The 16486-nt window shown below is 41.0% G+C and overlaps 1 protein-coding gene across 4 annotated transcripts in view; it reads right to left on the bottom strand.

Moving 5' to 3' along the window:
* Positions 1 to 227: 227 nt before the first annotated feature.
* The window catches only part of MYO3A (myosin IIIA), a 204600-nt gene continuing 188341 nt past the window's right edge, over positions 228 to 16486 (bottom strand). For all 4 annotated transcript variants that reach the window (XM_043541353.1, XM_043541354.1, XM_037890867.2 and 1 more), the window contains 4 exons: positions 12591 to 12700; positions 7195 to 7235; positions 3266 to 3409; positions 228 to 1590 (listed from right to left, as the gene is read on the bottom strand). In XM_043541353.1, coding sequence (XP_043397288.1) covers positions 1476 to 1590; positions 3266 to 3409; positions 7195 to 7235; positions 12591 to 12700 — 410 coding nt within the window. In that variant the 3' untranslated portion in view covers positions 228 to 1475. The remainder of the gene's footprint in view (positions 1591 to 3265; positions 3410 to 7194; positions 7236 to 12590; positions 12701 to 16486) is intronic.

The raw sequence follows: 16486 nt of genomic DNA, 5'->3' as shown, positions 1-16486 counted from the left end.
CAATACGTCTGCTTTGATCCCTCCCAATTTTCAGCTGATGCCCGCATGTAAGGAAATCTGGAGGAAATACCAAGCTGAGTTTCAATGTAACGTGACTGCTCGGCTCTTCTCTCCTCCTGTCTCAATCCACCCCCGCACACATCCGAGATTGCACCTGTGCTAGAAGTAATTCAAATGCAGCCAAGCCTGTCCCTGACTTTTGTATTGTTGTTTATTTACTTTGCTATTTTAATAATGGAGAGAACAATTTTAAGAGGCTTTTAATCTTTTAACTACTGTAAAAATACAAAGCACCAATTACATGTCTATGGAAAGAGGGCTAAATTAAAGTGCCAGAAGTGTCTAAAGATAGTTTGTGCAGAGCTCTACCCTGCTGGTTTTACTCCCACCCGTAATAACTGCAAAGGGACACCTGGCCTGAGCAAGGGACCAGGATTCAGCTCTTACACTGCTCAGAATATTGGCCTGGTAAAATCTGCCATTCTCAGAACATGCAACTGTCAATCACAAATGTGAATGTTCCAGTTATCTACATCCTTTTTCTAAAATAATTTATTTAAAAATAGGAATTTGGGTGAAATTTTGAACTAAATGGCTATTTCTTTTGTACTCAGTACACTTCTGATGGAATTGATTTGCATTTTAGGCAGCAATAGACCAATCCACATTTTCCTAGCCATTTCTCAGTCTCTCTGAGATTAAGAGTCCTAAAAATCCAATGCAAATTTAAAAAGGAGAACAAAGCAAACAAGATATCAGAGTTCAACATTTAGCCACAAAGCTCAGAGGTAGAAGAGAGAGTTGTGGTTATATTTCCCTGTATATAAACATTTCAAAGAATATACATCCTATACTGACCTTTAAACACTGTCCCTCAGTAGCTTTACTGTAGTTAAAGTCAATAAGAAAATAAATTGGTTTATAATATACTACCAAACAACAATTTACATTTGTTTGTATTAAAGGGACACTTGTCACATGCAGATTTGGCCCAAAATGTAGGTATTGTAGATCTAAAACCAAAGAAGTTCTTCTTTGGAATTCTTAAAAAAATCCAGTGAAGTAATTTATTTAAAAAAATAGTTTTGTGCTAGTATTGTGCGAGTGCATGGGAACCTGAAAACTCAATTGACTAGGAAATGACTATAAACAAAACAGAAACTGACTAGTCTATTTTGTATAAGATGAGAGAAATTTAAAAAGGAAAACAATACACAGTAAGTACATTTGTTTTAAAAATTATTTCAATTTTAGTAATCTAAAGTATATTAATAAGTAACCTCAGCAAGATTCTTTTTAAATATACAATTTTTAACTTGACAGTGTCCCTTTAAAACAGTGTTGGGCTGTAAACTACAATAATTCATATTCACTGTAAACCTGAAATATTAGAGATAACAATACAAAAAAAGGAAGCATACTGTACAAAATCATAAAAAAAGATTATCCTAATAAAATCCAAATGGCAGCAGCAGCTACAACTGCTGGATAAGGCGCCGGCGCTGAGAGGTTTTCCGTAGCAGTTTTCTGTAGTCATAGGGATTATCTTCAGTTTTGCTCTCGTCCAGGGGGCTCTCTGCAACCCTTGACCTAGGGATTAAATGCAGAAGCGCTTTAGAAATTAAAGTCAAAACATTTACTTCAGCAAACACTGCTAATCAACTGCTTAACCTTCAACCTCAGAAAAAACAGCTGCCTTTTCTAGGTCTCTTCCTACTCTGCGGAATAGATCCGGCACCCCAGAGCAAATACGTGTTAGCAGAACAGAGGAATGCTCAAAGAAAACCTGTTTTTTCAGAAAAGGGAGGAATTATTAAGGACATAGCAAAAATGTCAGGACAACAGGCAAGGCTTTGGGGGTAATTTCTGCCTGTTAGACATTGGATCAGATTGTCAGCTGGTGTAAATCAGGTAGCCCCATTGACATAAACGGAGCTACTCCTGTTTTATACCTGCAGAGGGTCTGTCCCACTGTTTCAGACTGGACACTGCAAAGGTCACAGTATAGAACCCAGCTTACGGTTTTCAAGTGGCAAGGTTAATTTTTGAAAGCTGGTCTTCCATTTAGACAGCAGACCTAGCTAACTGGACCAAGGTCATTCCTATGTAATGCGATTAACCATAAAACCATTGTTTGGAAAGTATACATTATTTTGAAATAACTATTGAAGTGTCTGATGAGCTACACTTAGGGGTGCAGTGTAGAGTTCCAAATGCCAACAAACAAGTAAAAGCGTTCACTTTCTCTAGGACTCAATCGTACTCGCCTTACTCACACAAGAAGCCTGACTGAAGTGACCACTGAATGTTGAACTGTAGTTGATACTTAAGTAATAAACCATGAACAGGGGGTAAATTCTGCTCTCAGTTACACACAGTAGATCTGGTGTTACTCCAGTTCTCCAATACAGTTACTGCAGATTAACATCAGAGCAGAGCATCATAATAAGGCATGCATTCTTACCCCTTGCACCGGTTTCCACTGTGTTCAGTGGCAAAAATCTCATTGATTTAAGTGAGAGCACAATCAGGCTCCTAGCCTACTGGTGCATATCACAAAAGCATTTTGAGTGAAGAGGCAAAAGGTCACATGCAATTAAAGACCTGAAAAATCTGTGTACGAAGAAGGCTGATGAACCAGGTTTTCCCTTCAGGATTTTCCCTTGCTTGTTTATCATACTGGTATCAAGCAGAGGCTGAGTGTAGGGGCATGTGTTGTTTCAGTGCAATAGGAAAAAAAAGAAGTCAAGAACCAGGTGTCTCGGCTCCAAAAGTTAGGCTAGAAGTCTGCATAGAGCCACACAATCCTAATTGAAACAGAAATTTAACTTTTAGATTTTGCTTTAGTTTGACAAAAAGTTTGAGATTCAAAGACGTACAGAAAGGAGGTCTGTCCACCTTATCTGGAGCTATGGAGACAGAACAAAATTGGCAGGTTCTTCAGCAAAATGGCTGTATGATTGAGATTGCCTCGCCAGAGTTCTGCTCCCAAAATTGCAAACAGGGCTGAAGACTGTTTGTACTCTTTTGGGGCCTTATTTTGAAGAAAGGAATTTTTCAGCTAAGCATATATACATTTTTCTAATTCCTAGAATTATTATTTTACAAGATTCCATAATAAATAGTTAGTTGATTTATAGCCAGTTTGAATGCATACACTTTTGTCTTCAGTATGAAATGTACAAAAATAAGTTTGCATCCATAACTTTTTAAAGTAGGTTACACAGCATTTCTTTTGTTCCTACTATGATTTGGTATTACTTACCCTTCAGTAATAGTTAAAGATGAATCTCTGAGCTCCACTGGTGGCCTCTTTTCTCTTGTGCTGGAATTACTATCATTTGATATGGACTCACTTGATGAAATTTCTTGGTAATAGAAATCTTCTAAATCTAGCACCTTGCCCAGACTGTAAATATATAGAAGTTCTAAATCACCAATTCTGTTTTGCAACATTTTCCCTGCGCAAATAAAGTAATGAATCACAACTTTCATTTTCCTTATCAGCCAATATCTGAGGACTTTTGATATGTTGACTGTGGTAGAAAATTATATAAGCACAAAAATCTGGTCCTGGAAATGTAACTAATGAAAATGCAGATGTTTATAATTTTGAACTAATAATTTATGGTTGAATTTACCAGCAAATATATAATCACATGCCAAGTACTTTGTAGAATCAGCTTTTATATCTGTGCATGCATGAGTTGTGGCTGATTTTGTAAATGTATCAATGTGCACCTGGGTATTTCAAGGCAGTTCTGAGATTTAGAGATCTAACGTTACTGGACAGTTTTCAGCAATGCCATTCTTACTGATATAATTTACGATTCTGTTAGTACTTCCATTATAATCACCTGTTTTTAGGGATTTATTCTTTGACCACAAAAATGTACTCTAGGACACGATTTAATAGGCCGTGTTCAGCTAGTTCAAGAGATTCAAATTCAGGCTCTAGAATTTAGGGATATCAGTAGATTTGTGACACTCTCTGGAGGCCTTTGGGCTTAGAAATGAATGGATTACATTGATCCATAAGTAACAAGAAGATAATCATCTGTATATTTAACTCTTTCAGATCATGGGTGACAAAGCAGAAAACTGCTAGGGAATTGGATTTTTCAGGCAATCTGCAGTGTGACACAGGGACTTCTTTCAATGTCCCCTATTTATATATCTTGCGCAAGCTATTTATTTATCTGAAAGTTGTTACCCATTGGAGAGGTTTTGTAACATATAGTATATGAAATGAGTTGCCAACCTCAGTACACATCCTAGTGGCCAGGATCGCGTTATTCAGCACTCTTCTTGCCAGTCTCAGCAGACAGAGAAAGGATTGAATGGACCTAGAGAGTAATTTCTCCAGGTCAAAAGTGTGTCATGTGATTGGGATGATATGGAAAAAATGCACGGCTTCTTCTCAGGCTATTCCTATGCTGTGTACAGAGGCCTTTAGTTTCTAGAGCTGTCAGTCCATCCTCTAGCAAGCCCAAGAATTCTCTTTAAATAAATTAATATTTAAGAAATGGAAATTTCTTGTAGAGAAGATGAGAAGGGACTACAATATTTTGAAGCAGGCAGGGGCATGCCACCACCTGGATTGGCATGCTGCTGCTGAAACTCTAGGGAGATAGGCATGCCACAGGATGCTGAAACTTACAGCATCTAGCAGAATGGGATGCTGTTACTGAAAGAGGCCTCAGATACTACTGAAATTTAAATAATAATAGCAAATAGTATATATCAGTGTACTGTTGGAGATTGTATATATGAGAGAGAGCACAAGCATTCTTCGCATGCATTGCTTCAGGGTGCCTAAGGAAACACACAATTTGAAAACCATACAGTTTAAAATGACTAAGAAAAAAAATCCTAAGGGTGACTTGAAAGACACTGGGCAGGATTCTTCTCTCATACTAGTGTAAATCAGAAGTAACTCCTTGAATTCAGTAGCGATAGTGGTATAAAACTGGTGTAAGTGAGAAGAAATTCAGGTCCAATGAGTAAATTTCTTGTCCAGACATGAACTGGTCAAATAACTCACCAGAAGAGGAGCTGACTAGGAGAAACCCTATATTTAGAAATTTTCCAAGATCCAACTGGCACCACATGCAGATCTGTGATCTAGAGTTGACAGTGTCATGTGGCGACACAGACATAAATTAAACCAGAAATGCATAATGGGGTCATTGAGTGAAGAGCTCGAAATACAAAAACTAAACTTACTGCTACACCAAATGGGTCATCCAACGTGCAGTGTAACTAGTGGCTGAAATATAGCTGAATGCAAGACTGAGCTTAAGCATGTGGTTGCATTTTATTGATTGTAAAGGTGTTTGCAGTTCCTGCATGCTAGCTTGTAGCTCAGTGTGGTGCTGCAGGTATGCCCCACCTTAGTTTCCCCAAGCGGAGCAGCAACAGATTTAACTGCCCAGCCAAGAAGAAACCAACACATACTAACACAATACCATGTCCCCTTTTTAATCAGACTTCAGGACAGGAACCATTGTAACAAACAGTTCATTAGGACTGTAGATCAAGGCTCCCAAGCTGATAGTCCATGCCCAAGTCTGTGAGGCAGGTTAGGCTTGTCTCATAGTGCCTCAGAGAGTAACTACCACCCCATTGCAGCCTGCCTGGCTTCTATTCCCTCTCTCTCTCCCCTGCTCCACTTCCTGTTCCTGTTTATTTGGGCCAGCCCCCAGCCCTCCTTGATTATCCCTAGGCTGCAAGCTGTAGCCTCCAGCCAAACTCTTAAAGGGTAGTATCCGTTTTTACCATACATTCTCTCAAATATATATGTCCTGGTTTTAGGTGTATTCTATATGAAGTTTGCATCCTGCAGCTTCAGCTGCAGATTGGTGTTTCCAATCTTGCAGGGTATTGAGTGTCTCATGCAAGGTGTTATGTCCCCTTTTCCCACTGCCTTCAATGGGAGCTGAGGGCATTCAGCATCACACAGCACTGAGCTTTATGAATAGACCACTGCCACCATGCTACTATATGTCAAGTAAAGGAACAACTAAGGCCAGGTCTGCACTGTAGGCTTCTGCTGACATAGGTATTTCAGTCTGGGGTGTGAAGAGATATGATCCCTGAGTCTGACCAGCAGAAGCCCTTAGTGTAGATGCTGTTCTACCAGCAACATTCTAATTTTCGGGTATAGTTTACTTGCCTTACAGTGGGTGGTTTTACTATACCCGTAAAAAGCACAGCTTTGCTGGTATAGCTGTGTCCACCCTAGGACTGCTTTGTCAGTATAGTTTACCAGTATTCCGATACTGGTGAAGTGCTCCTAGTATAGATGTAGCCTAAGAAGTATATTCAGGACTGGATGGTCACAGGGAAGCAGCACAAAAGGCCTAAGTACAGGTCCATATGTGGGGCAAAGCTGTGGGTTTAATCTTTGCCAGAAGCTATGGGCTGAATATTTGCCAGAACCATAGAGAGATCTGCATATACACCTCTACCCAGATATAAAGCGACCCGATATAACACGAATTCGGATAAAACGCGGTAAAGCAGCGCTCCGCGGGGGCGGGGCTGCACGCTCCAGTGGATCAAAGCAAGTTCACCTATAATGCGATAAGATTTTTTGGCTCCCGAGGACAGCGTTATAGCGGGGTAGAGGTGTATATAGCTCCAAGAAAATATATGCATGTGGATATCCACCAAAACATTTCACTTACACAGTGAGAAAAGCTTTACTATTGAAATGACAGTGGGCATTTTGGTTTTCTTACTTCTTATGAATATATAAACTGCTTCTGTTTGTGGTTTTTATATTTCTAAGTGGTTGTTTCTCAGAAGGGGAGCTCCATCCTTCTTTGGATTTTTGCTAATGAAGTGATTGGTTGCTCACCTGTTTTGAACTGGAATTGTAAGCACCCTCAATTATTTCTTTGATTTAGAACTGTCTTTGTGCTAGACTGTGTCTTCGTTTATTATTATGCTTGTATTGCCATTGCAAGAGACTCACGTACGAGTAAAAACATTTGACCAAATTCTATAATGTATTTTGTTCTTTACAATGGCATAATTTTAACTTGTAAATGGTACCTTCCTGTGTATCATCAAATAACTATATCCTTTTCTTAACTCTTGATTGTACTTTGTTGATAGGGCAGCTGAACACTGTTTCTGGAGCATTATAACAATTACTGTGGGATAAGTAAATACAGAAGAAAAAATTACCTGTTTTTTCTTGGTTTCCGTTTTTCTTCTTGGATTGATTTCTACGAAAACATCAAGCAATTTTTAAAAATTTGCGTCACTTTTTTTAAACACAGGAGCATTTTTACGCAAAGGTCCAATACATGGGCATGTGAAATACAAGACTTTCATATAATTCTTACAAAGAAAAATACATACTTTTTCTTTTTTTTGCTTGACAAATTATGTGCTGTAGCAATTTTTAATAATCTTTGTGCTTGATTATCTGTATAAGAGAATGCAGCTAGTACTGGTAACTATACTGTGCACAAATAAAAGAAACTGTAATCAGAAGAAGGAGGGGAAAATCAAACTTCCAAATCCTATATCTGCTTTAATAAAATTGACAAACGCTGTCCAATTTAGGCAGACTTTTATATATTCGATGCTAGTTTATATGGGTATTAGCTATTCACTGTGAGGAGGCCCAAACCCATTCTCATCAAATGGGATAAAATACAACATGGTTTTACAAAAGGCAGCTCGTGCCAGCCCAACCTGACCTCTTTCTTTGAGAAAATAACTGATTTTTTTAGACAAAGGAAACGCAGTAGATCTAATCAACCTGGATTTCAGTAAGGCATCTGATACAGTTCCACATGGGAAATTGTTAGTTGAACTGGAGAAGATGGGGATTAATATGAAAACTGAAAGGTGGATAAGGAACTGGTTAAAGGGGAGACTACAACGGGTCATATGGAAAGGTGAACTCTCAGGCTGGAGGGAGGTTACATATGGAGTTCCTCAGGGATCGGTCTTGCGGGGACCAATCTTACTGAACATTTTCATTAATGACAGTGGCACATAAAGTCGGAGTGTGCCAGTAAAATTTGCGGATGACATAAAGTTGGGAGGTATTGCCAATCAGGAGGGGATCCAGAATATCATACAAAAAGATCTGGATGACCTTGAAAACTGGAATAATAGAAATGGGATGAAATTTAATAGTGCAAGTTCATGAATTTAGGGACTAACAATAAGAATTTTTGCTGCAAACTGGGGACATATCTGTTGGAAGGGACAGAGGAGGAGAAAGAGCTGGGTATATTGGTTGATCACAGATGACTATGAGCCGCCAATGTGATGAGGCCATGAAAAAGGCTAATGCAGTCCAAGGTGCATAGGGTGAGGTATTTCAGTAGAGATAAAGAAGTGTTATTACCATTATACAAGGAACTGGTGAAACCTCATCTTGACTGTTGTGTGCAGTTCTGGTCTCCCGTGTGTAAGAACGATGAATTTAAAATGGAACAGATGCAGAGAAGAGCTACTAGGAGGAAAACCTACATCATGATAGGAGACTCAAGGAGTTTGGCTTGTTTAGCGTAACTAAAAGAAGGCTGAGGGGTAGAGTGACCAGATAGTAACTGTGAAAAAACAGGACGGGGGGTGGGGGTAATAGGCGCCTATATAAGAAAAAGTCCCAAAAAATGGGACTGTCCCTATAAAAACAGGACATCTGGATATCCTACTGAGGGGAGATATGATTGCTCTCTATAAATACATCAGAGGGATAAATACCAGGGAGGGAGAGGTGTTATTTAAGCTAAGCGCCAAAGTAAACACAAGAACAAAGAGATATAAACTGGCCATCAAGAAGTTTAGGTTTGAAATTAGATGAAGGTTTCTAACAATCAGAGGAGTGAAGTTCTGGAACAGCCTTCGAAGGGAAGCAGTTGGCACAAAAATCCCAAATGACTTCAAGACAGAGCTTGATAAGTTTATGGAGGGAATGGTATGACGAGACTGCCTATAATGGCATGTGGCTGCTAGTAGCAAATATCCCCAACATCCAGAGATGGGACACTAGATGGGGAGGGCTCTGAGTTACTAAAGAGAATTCTTTCCCAGCTGTTTGGCTGGTGGGTCTTGCCCAGATGATCAGGGTCTAACTGACCACCATATTTGGGGCCAGGAAGGAATTTTGCCCCAGTTCAGATTGGCAGAGATGCTGGGGATTTTTCGCCTTCCTCTGCACCTTGGAGATGGGTCACTTCCAGGTTTTTAACTAGAGTAAATGGTGGATTCTTTGTAACCTGAAGTCTTTAAATCATGATTTGAGAACTTCAGTAACTCAGCCAGAGGTTATGGGTCTACTAAAGGAGTGGGTGGGTGAGGTTCTGTGGTCTGCAATGTGCAGGAGGTCAGACTAGGTGATCACGATTGTCCCATCAGGCGTTGAAGTCCGAGTCTAAATTCAATGGGAGTTTTGTCACTCGCTTTTCAGAAAAAACTGTACTGGGCCCATATATTATAAGCAGTATACTCTGCTGAAATATGTTACCATTGGGATACATACTCACCAAAGATGCAGAGGAGTGAGAGTTATTTGAGAATGTGAATAATTTCTAATCTGTAATAGATTTCTCTCTTTTCAGAGAAAGCAATGCTATGCCGCCGCATTTAGAACAGCATGACTTTTCAAAAGTAATACATTTTGAAGTTTAGAATGGACCTAATTTTGATCTTTCTTATACTGATATAAATCAATAGTAATTCCATGAAATCTAGCGAATTACACTGGTTTAAAACCAGTGTGAAAAGAAAATGAGGATCCTTTCCTAGAAACACCATATTTAGGGTACTGCAACTGATATAGCACAGATCAGTGGTGAGCAACCTGCGGCCCACCAGGGTAATCCGCTAGTGGACCGTGAGACAGTTTGTTTACATTGACTGTCCACAGGCACAGCCTCCCGCAGCTCCCAGTGGCCGCCGTTCGCCGTTCCCGGCCAATGGGAGCTGCGGGAAGCGGCGCAGGCTGCAGGGACGTGCTGGCTGCCGCTTCCCGCAGCTCCCATTGGCCGGGAACGGCGACCCACGGCCACTGGGAGCTGCGGGCGGTCGTGCCTGTGCCTGTGAGTCAGAGTAAACAAACTGTCTTGCAGCCCGCCAACAGATTACCTTGACGGGCTGTGTGCGGCCCGTGTGCCGCAGGTTGCCCACCACTGGCATAGATTCTTAAGTTCACAAACAAGTACAGAAAGATAGCTTTCCTTTTAATGTGATAGGATGACTATAAATAAATATAGCTATTGTCCCCTTACTAGCATTGTAAAAATCAATAGGCCGTATTCTGCCCTCATTTACACCTGTGCAACACTCTGCACTTCAGTGGGGTTGCATGGAGATAAGTGAAGGCAGAATGTGGCTTGTTAATTAATACTGAGAACACAGTGTGAGATATGTACCAGTTCGTGTTGTTATCCCCATTTTTGCAGGTGGGGACTGTGAGGCAGAGTGAATCAGAGCAAAATTTTCAAGGACATCCACCAATATTGTAGGTAGAGCTGGTTGGAAATCATTTTCAATATTTCAATTATTTTTGTCCCAAGTTGAGAGGAAAAGCCAAACTTTCAAAATTTTTACAGAACAAAATGATGGAAGAAAAAGCGTTTGGGTCCATTGAAAGATTTTATTCTCATATATTCAGAATGTTTCATTTAGATTTCAACCCTTTTTATTTTATATAGAAAACAAGTAAGTATATTCTGAAATGAAAACTTGTTTCGAAACAAAACAATACAAACTTTTCATTCCAAACATGTCTAAATGGGACATTTTGACATTTTCTAAATGTTTTTCCCCAATTATTTAAAATTAAATGTCATCAAAATGATTATGTGAAAAAATTTGGTTTAATCAAAATGACATTTTCCAAGATAAACCTCTTTTGATGAAATTTTTCAACCAAAATTTTGGATGCCCAGTTTGAGACACCTAGAGTGTGTCTACACTGCAGTTAGACACCTTTGGCTCACCCATGCCAGCTGACTTGGGCTGTTTAATTGTGGTGTAGATGTTCGGGCTCAAACTGCAGCCTGAGCTCTGGGACCTTCCCAGCTTGCAGGGTCCTAGAGCATGGGCTCCATCCCAAGCCCAAAGATCGAAACTGCAAATAAACAACCCCTTAGCCGAAGCCCCAAGTCAGCTGGCATGGGTCGGCTGTGGGTTTTTAATGGCAATGTAGACATACCTCTAGAGACTGATTGTCACAGGAGAGAATTTGCAGCTCCCATTGACTTCATCTCGGGTTGTGGCCACCCGGCGCTGCTGTAAATTGCATGTTTAGGTGACTAGTCCAAAGAGAGAGAGACACAATAAGTGGACTCTTTTGGAAATTCAGTCTAAGTGATGTAATCAAGGTCAAAGAGTTTTAGAACTAAGGAATTCCTGACTCCCTGTCCTGTTGTCAGATAACTAGACACTCATCTGCATCCCTCAGGTGCTGGGCCTTAAACTTTGCCACTGCATCCAATGTCAGCAAGACAGGCTCACTCACTCTTGAAAAATAAATAGAATTGACTGACAATAATGTTCATTCATATTTTGAAAACTACTGTTGAAAACTAGGTTCAGAGATGCCCAGTTTTTGCTGATACCAAGTCAGACAAATAACAAATGAGTTTTCATAAAGTACCAAAATTCTGCACCTATTTGATTTCTGCTTTGTGGATACACTTTGCACCAAGGACACATTTACTTTAAGATGTTAATTTCTTCACATAAAACTCCAAATACAAAATTCTGTGTTATGCTTTACATTTAAAAGTCCTAAACCTCACAAGACTTGTTTTCCAGGAAACAGGTCCTATTCAACAAATGCCCACCTCTATTTCAAAATATGAATGTTTCGGTGATAACTTCTTTTATCCTGCTCCTTTGTAATAATTTCCATTGAGAGGGGGCCAATTGTGACAGCCAGTTTAATCGACCATACTCTTACCTGATGTTAAAATAGGCCAGTGAGATACATATGCCACTAGCAAATGTGTTTAATTGCTCTCTTTATAGGAACCTTCTGAACTGCTTTTTTAAATGTCTGTCTTTCTGCTTACCTTTTTCTGTGTTGAATGGCATTAAAGTCAAGAGTGGAAAGCAGACACAGGTATCTGAATTTGGACCAAAGGCTTTACATGGAGACAGTCAAATCCATTAGTTTACTGAGCTGCTTGTCTTATGCAGTTCCTTCAAAATAGTGATCTGACATTTGGTAAAGGGAGCTGTATACTAACAATGCATATTTTAAAATTTGTTCTCCAGTCAAGATCTATAAATAAATTACAGTGATGGCTGTCATTATAAATACCTAGACAGGTCACATAAATACTTCACCCACCTTGTCTGTCTGTCAACGTAATGTCTTATTACTTCACCCACCCTGTCTCTCTAACATCCTGGGACCAACATGGCTAGAACACTGCATACAACAATAGACAAAAAGAGTAAGTGTGAATCTTGTTTGAAATCTGGCTATGGATTTGAATATTGTAGCCCATCAATTTTTACTGGAAGGGAGTGTCGTCTGCCCATTGTAAAAGATTGGCTGGACAAGATAAGTCTGGCAGGTTTTGCCCACAAAAGTTAGTCAAGCTCACATGTATTAGAGTATAGTATGTGGAGTCTTCAGGATTATTTAAAGTTTTGGGTTTCCGCGGTCTCCTTGGGGGTCGCTGTAGGGGATGAAAGTCCTCTGATTTGGTGGCAACTGTAAAAAAAAGCAAGAGACGCTTGTTCATTTGTTCACAGGATGAGTGTGCATCACAAAAACATAAAAAAAGAGACATTTATCTGACAATGAAAAAACACTTTCAGCTACTTTTAACACTTAAAAAAAAAAGGAAGTGTTTTGGACATTTCCAGGACCATGCTTGGAAGAAATGTAGATCTGTTAAACCCACCTTCAACAATGCCCATGAACACAGATCACATAGAAATTGCCATGTTGGAACAGATCAATGGTCTATCTAGTATGGAACACTTTCTCTGACACGGGCTAATGCTGGATGTTTCAAAGAAAGGTGCTGGGAGCCAGTGATCAAATATTTCTCTGTGCCCTTTGTCCTTTTCCCTGTCCTGTATGGAAACTTGTCTATTTAATTCCTAATAGCTAAGGCTGCGAGTTTGTCTTGGAGGTCACAGAAGTCACAGATTCTGTGACTTTCCATGGCCTCAGTGACTTCTGCAGCGGCCGGTGTGGCTGCCCCTGAGCCAATTGCACTGGCTGCTGCTGGGGCAGTTGCAGGCCACCACCTCCGCCCCGTCCCCAGCAGCAGCAGGAGGAGTTTGGGTGAGGAGCTCAGGGATGGAGGTTAGGGTGTAGAAGGGGGTGAGGGCACTGGGTGGTGCTTACTTTGGGGGGAGGCTCCCCAGAAGCGGCAACATGTCTCCCTTTCAGCTCCTAGCTCCGTGCGCTGTCTCTGTCCACAGGCACCACCCCCACAGCTCCCATTGGCCATGGTTCCCGGTCAAGGGGAACTGCGGAGCTGCCAGTGAGTGGAGCTAGGAGCTGAGGGAGGGACATGTCGCTCCTCTCAAGAAGCTGGGTAGGGAGCCTGCCAGCCCCACCAACTCCTGCCCCCAGCACCAGCGGGGGGCCCCAGGCTTTTCCCACCCGAGCACCCATGGTATCCCCTGGACTTCCCTCCCGCACACCTGCTGCATCCCTTGGGCCACCGCCCACCCACACACTCGCGGCCCAGGCTGCCACCCTCCCAGCACCCACGGCGCTCCCCCGGGCCACCCCCCCACGAGCACCCACGGCCCCCCTACGAGCACCTGCAGGACTCCCAAGATTTAGTCAGGGGTATAGAACAAGTCATGGACAGGTCATGGTCCGTGAATTTTTGTTTACTGCCCGTGACATGTCCATGACTTCTACTACAAATACCCGGGACTAGAACATAGACTTACTTCTAGCCACTGTTTAAGTGCTCAGATTTTTTAGTGTCCTAGTTGGGAGCATTTATCTGTAGATTCAACTACAATCTCATCTTCCAGTCTCTCTAATTATCTGTCACTTAATCTAGTATAATTGAAAATATAGCTAACGGGGATCTAATTTATTTCACCTCACTGAACAGTGGCTTTCTGTTCCTTTATCACTGTCATAAATATAAAGGGAAGGGTAAACCCCTTTAAAATCCCTCCTGGCCAGAGGAAAACTCCTCTCACCTGTAAAGGGTTAAGAAGCTAAAGGTAACCTCGCTGGCACCTGACCAAAATGACCAATGAGGAGACAAGATACTTTCAAAAGCTGGGAGGAGGGAGAGAAACAAAGGGTCTCTGTCTGTCTATATGCTGCTTTTGCCGGGGATAGAACAGGAATGGAGTCTTAGAACTTTTAGTAAGTAATCTAGCTAGGTATGTGTTAGATTATGATTTCTTTAAATGGCTGAGAAAAGAATTGTGCTGAATAGAATAAATATTTCTGTTTGTGTATCTTTTTTGTAACTTAAGGTTTTGCCTAGAGGGATTCTCTATGTTTTGAATCTAATTACCCTGTAAGGTATCTACCATCCTGATTTTACAGAGGGGATTTCTTTACTTCTATTTACTCCTATTTCTATTAAAAGTCTTCTTGTAAGAAAACTGAATGCTTTTTCATTGTTCTCAGATCCAAGGGTTTGGGTCTGTGGTCACCTATGCAAATTGGTGAGGCTTTTTATCCAACATTTCCCAGGAAAGGGGGGGGGGGTGCAAGTGTTGGGAGGACTGTTCATTGTTCTTAAGATCCAAGGGTCTGGGTCTGTAGTCACCTAGGCAAATTGGTGAGGCTTTTTACCAAACCTTGTCCAGGAAGTGGGGTGCAAGGTTTTGGGAAGTATTTGGGGGGGAAGACGTTTCCAAACAGCTCTTCCCCAGTAACCAGTATTTGTTTGGTGGTGGTAGCGGCCAATCCAAGGACAAAGGGTGGAATGTTTTGTACCTTGGGGAAGTTTTGACCTAAGCTGGTAAAGATAAGCTTAGGAGGTTTTCATGCAGATCCCCACATCTGTACCCTAGCGTTCAGAGTGGGGGAGGAACCTGGACAATCACATACTAAAGCCAGGGCTCCCTGTAGTTGTAACCTGCACCTTACAGGCATTCGTAAGAAATTGAACATTGGTTGGCAGGTAGAAATCATGATAATGAGAATCAGGCCTAATGTCTTTATTTTTGTTATGTACATTCCTCTTTTATATGAACCAAACACCTCTAAAGACTTATTCATGTACGCTACTGAAAAGCAAGTAACACATAAACATGTCCTCCATTGAATGGGATACTGCTAATGCCAGGAGGCCCATTAAAAGTCTTTTAAAAGGCTGATTCTTGGAGACAAGAAAAGAGCAGAATTTACACTTGTTAATGATCTTAAAAGTAAGAAGTAAGCAACCCTGCATGAAAAAAAATGGTTACTTCCAGAACTGTAAAAGCATAAGAAATATTTATGACATTTATCTTATCTCATTCTCCAGTCTTTTCACCAATGTGGATATGACCAGAGCAACACACGCCATATTTAATGGAAAGTATTACAGATAGAGCTGGTCAGAATATTTTTTTAACAAAACGTATTTTCGTCAAAGATGCGGTTTTGTCAAAACCAAAACTTTGCCGAGACAGATCAGTTTTGACAAAGATTTTGATGGGAAGATTTCCAAGTTCCAGGGCATGAGAGAGACCCCTAAAATAAAAAACTGGCCCTTTTTGTTCCCCAAAAATGGACATTTTTCACACACTTCCATTTCATGAAAACATTCAAAAGGTTTTGTTTTCATTCCAATGCAGAATGAAACCAAATTTGTAAACATCAACAGTCCTTACGAAACAGAATTGTCATCCCCTGGCCTGCTCGGGTTTCAGCGTTAGATATTGGCATTTGAGCTACACTGTTTGGTAAATATGAAACAAAATAGAAAATAAAAGCTCTCTGGACATCTTGAAATTGCTTCATGAAAAGCACAAAGCTTTTATATTGACTCTCTGTACTGAAGGGTAGTAAGTATTAATACCCGTCGAGGTCCTGCACACCCAGTCTAAACACTCGCATGCACAATGTGCATCCCTGGAAGATTAGTCCAAAAGCTATGTCAAGGCCAGATCATTTCCTTGGTTCTGTGCAAAGAAGAACCATGGATCATAGTCTCTTCACATGGAAAGGGAGAGCCAGGCACCTCTACATCAGTGTCCCCTTTCCTTTAAATCCATGGAGGACGCTGTGGGTGTGGGGAACCAGGAGTATATGGGGAGTGGCTGAGGCAGGAGATGAGCACTGTCCCCTTTGCACTCAGCATCAACACCCCAGGAAAGTTAATAAAGACAGCAGTGGCGCTTCCCTCACACCGGGATGACCCCAGGGTAGGCACTGCTGAGGAGCCTGTAGCCGTGAAGCTGTATTGGTGCCCTGTTAACAGGGAGCTGGGCAAAGCCAAGGGATAACATGAGAGTACAGGATTGCTGCACGGATGGCATTGTGTCACAATATACCTTCAAGACTTGCTGGGTTTTA

This window comes from Chelonia mydas, chromosome 2, assembly GCF_015237465.2.
Source record: "Chelonia mydas isolate rCheMyd1 chromosome 2, rCheMyd1.pri.v2, whole genome shotgun sequence".
In the NCBI taxonomy this organism is placed as follows: Eukaryota; Metazoa; Chordata; order Testudines; family Cheloniidae; genus Chelonia; species Chelonia mydas.
Note: the sequence above shows the minus strand (reverse complement) of the source record. Positions and strands in the feature narration are given on the sequence as shown.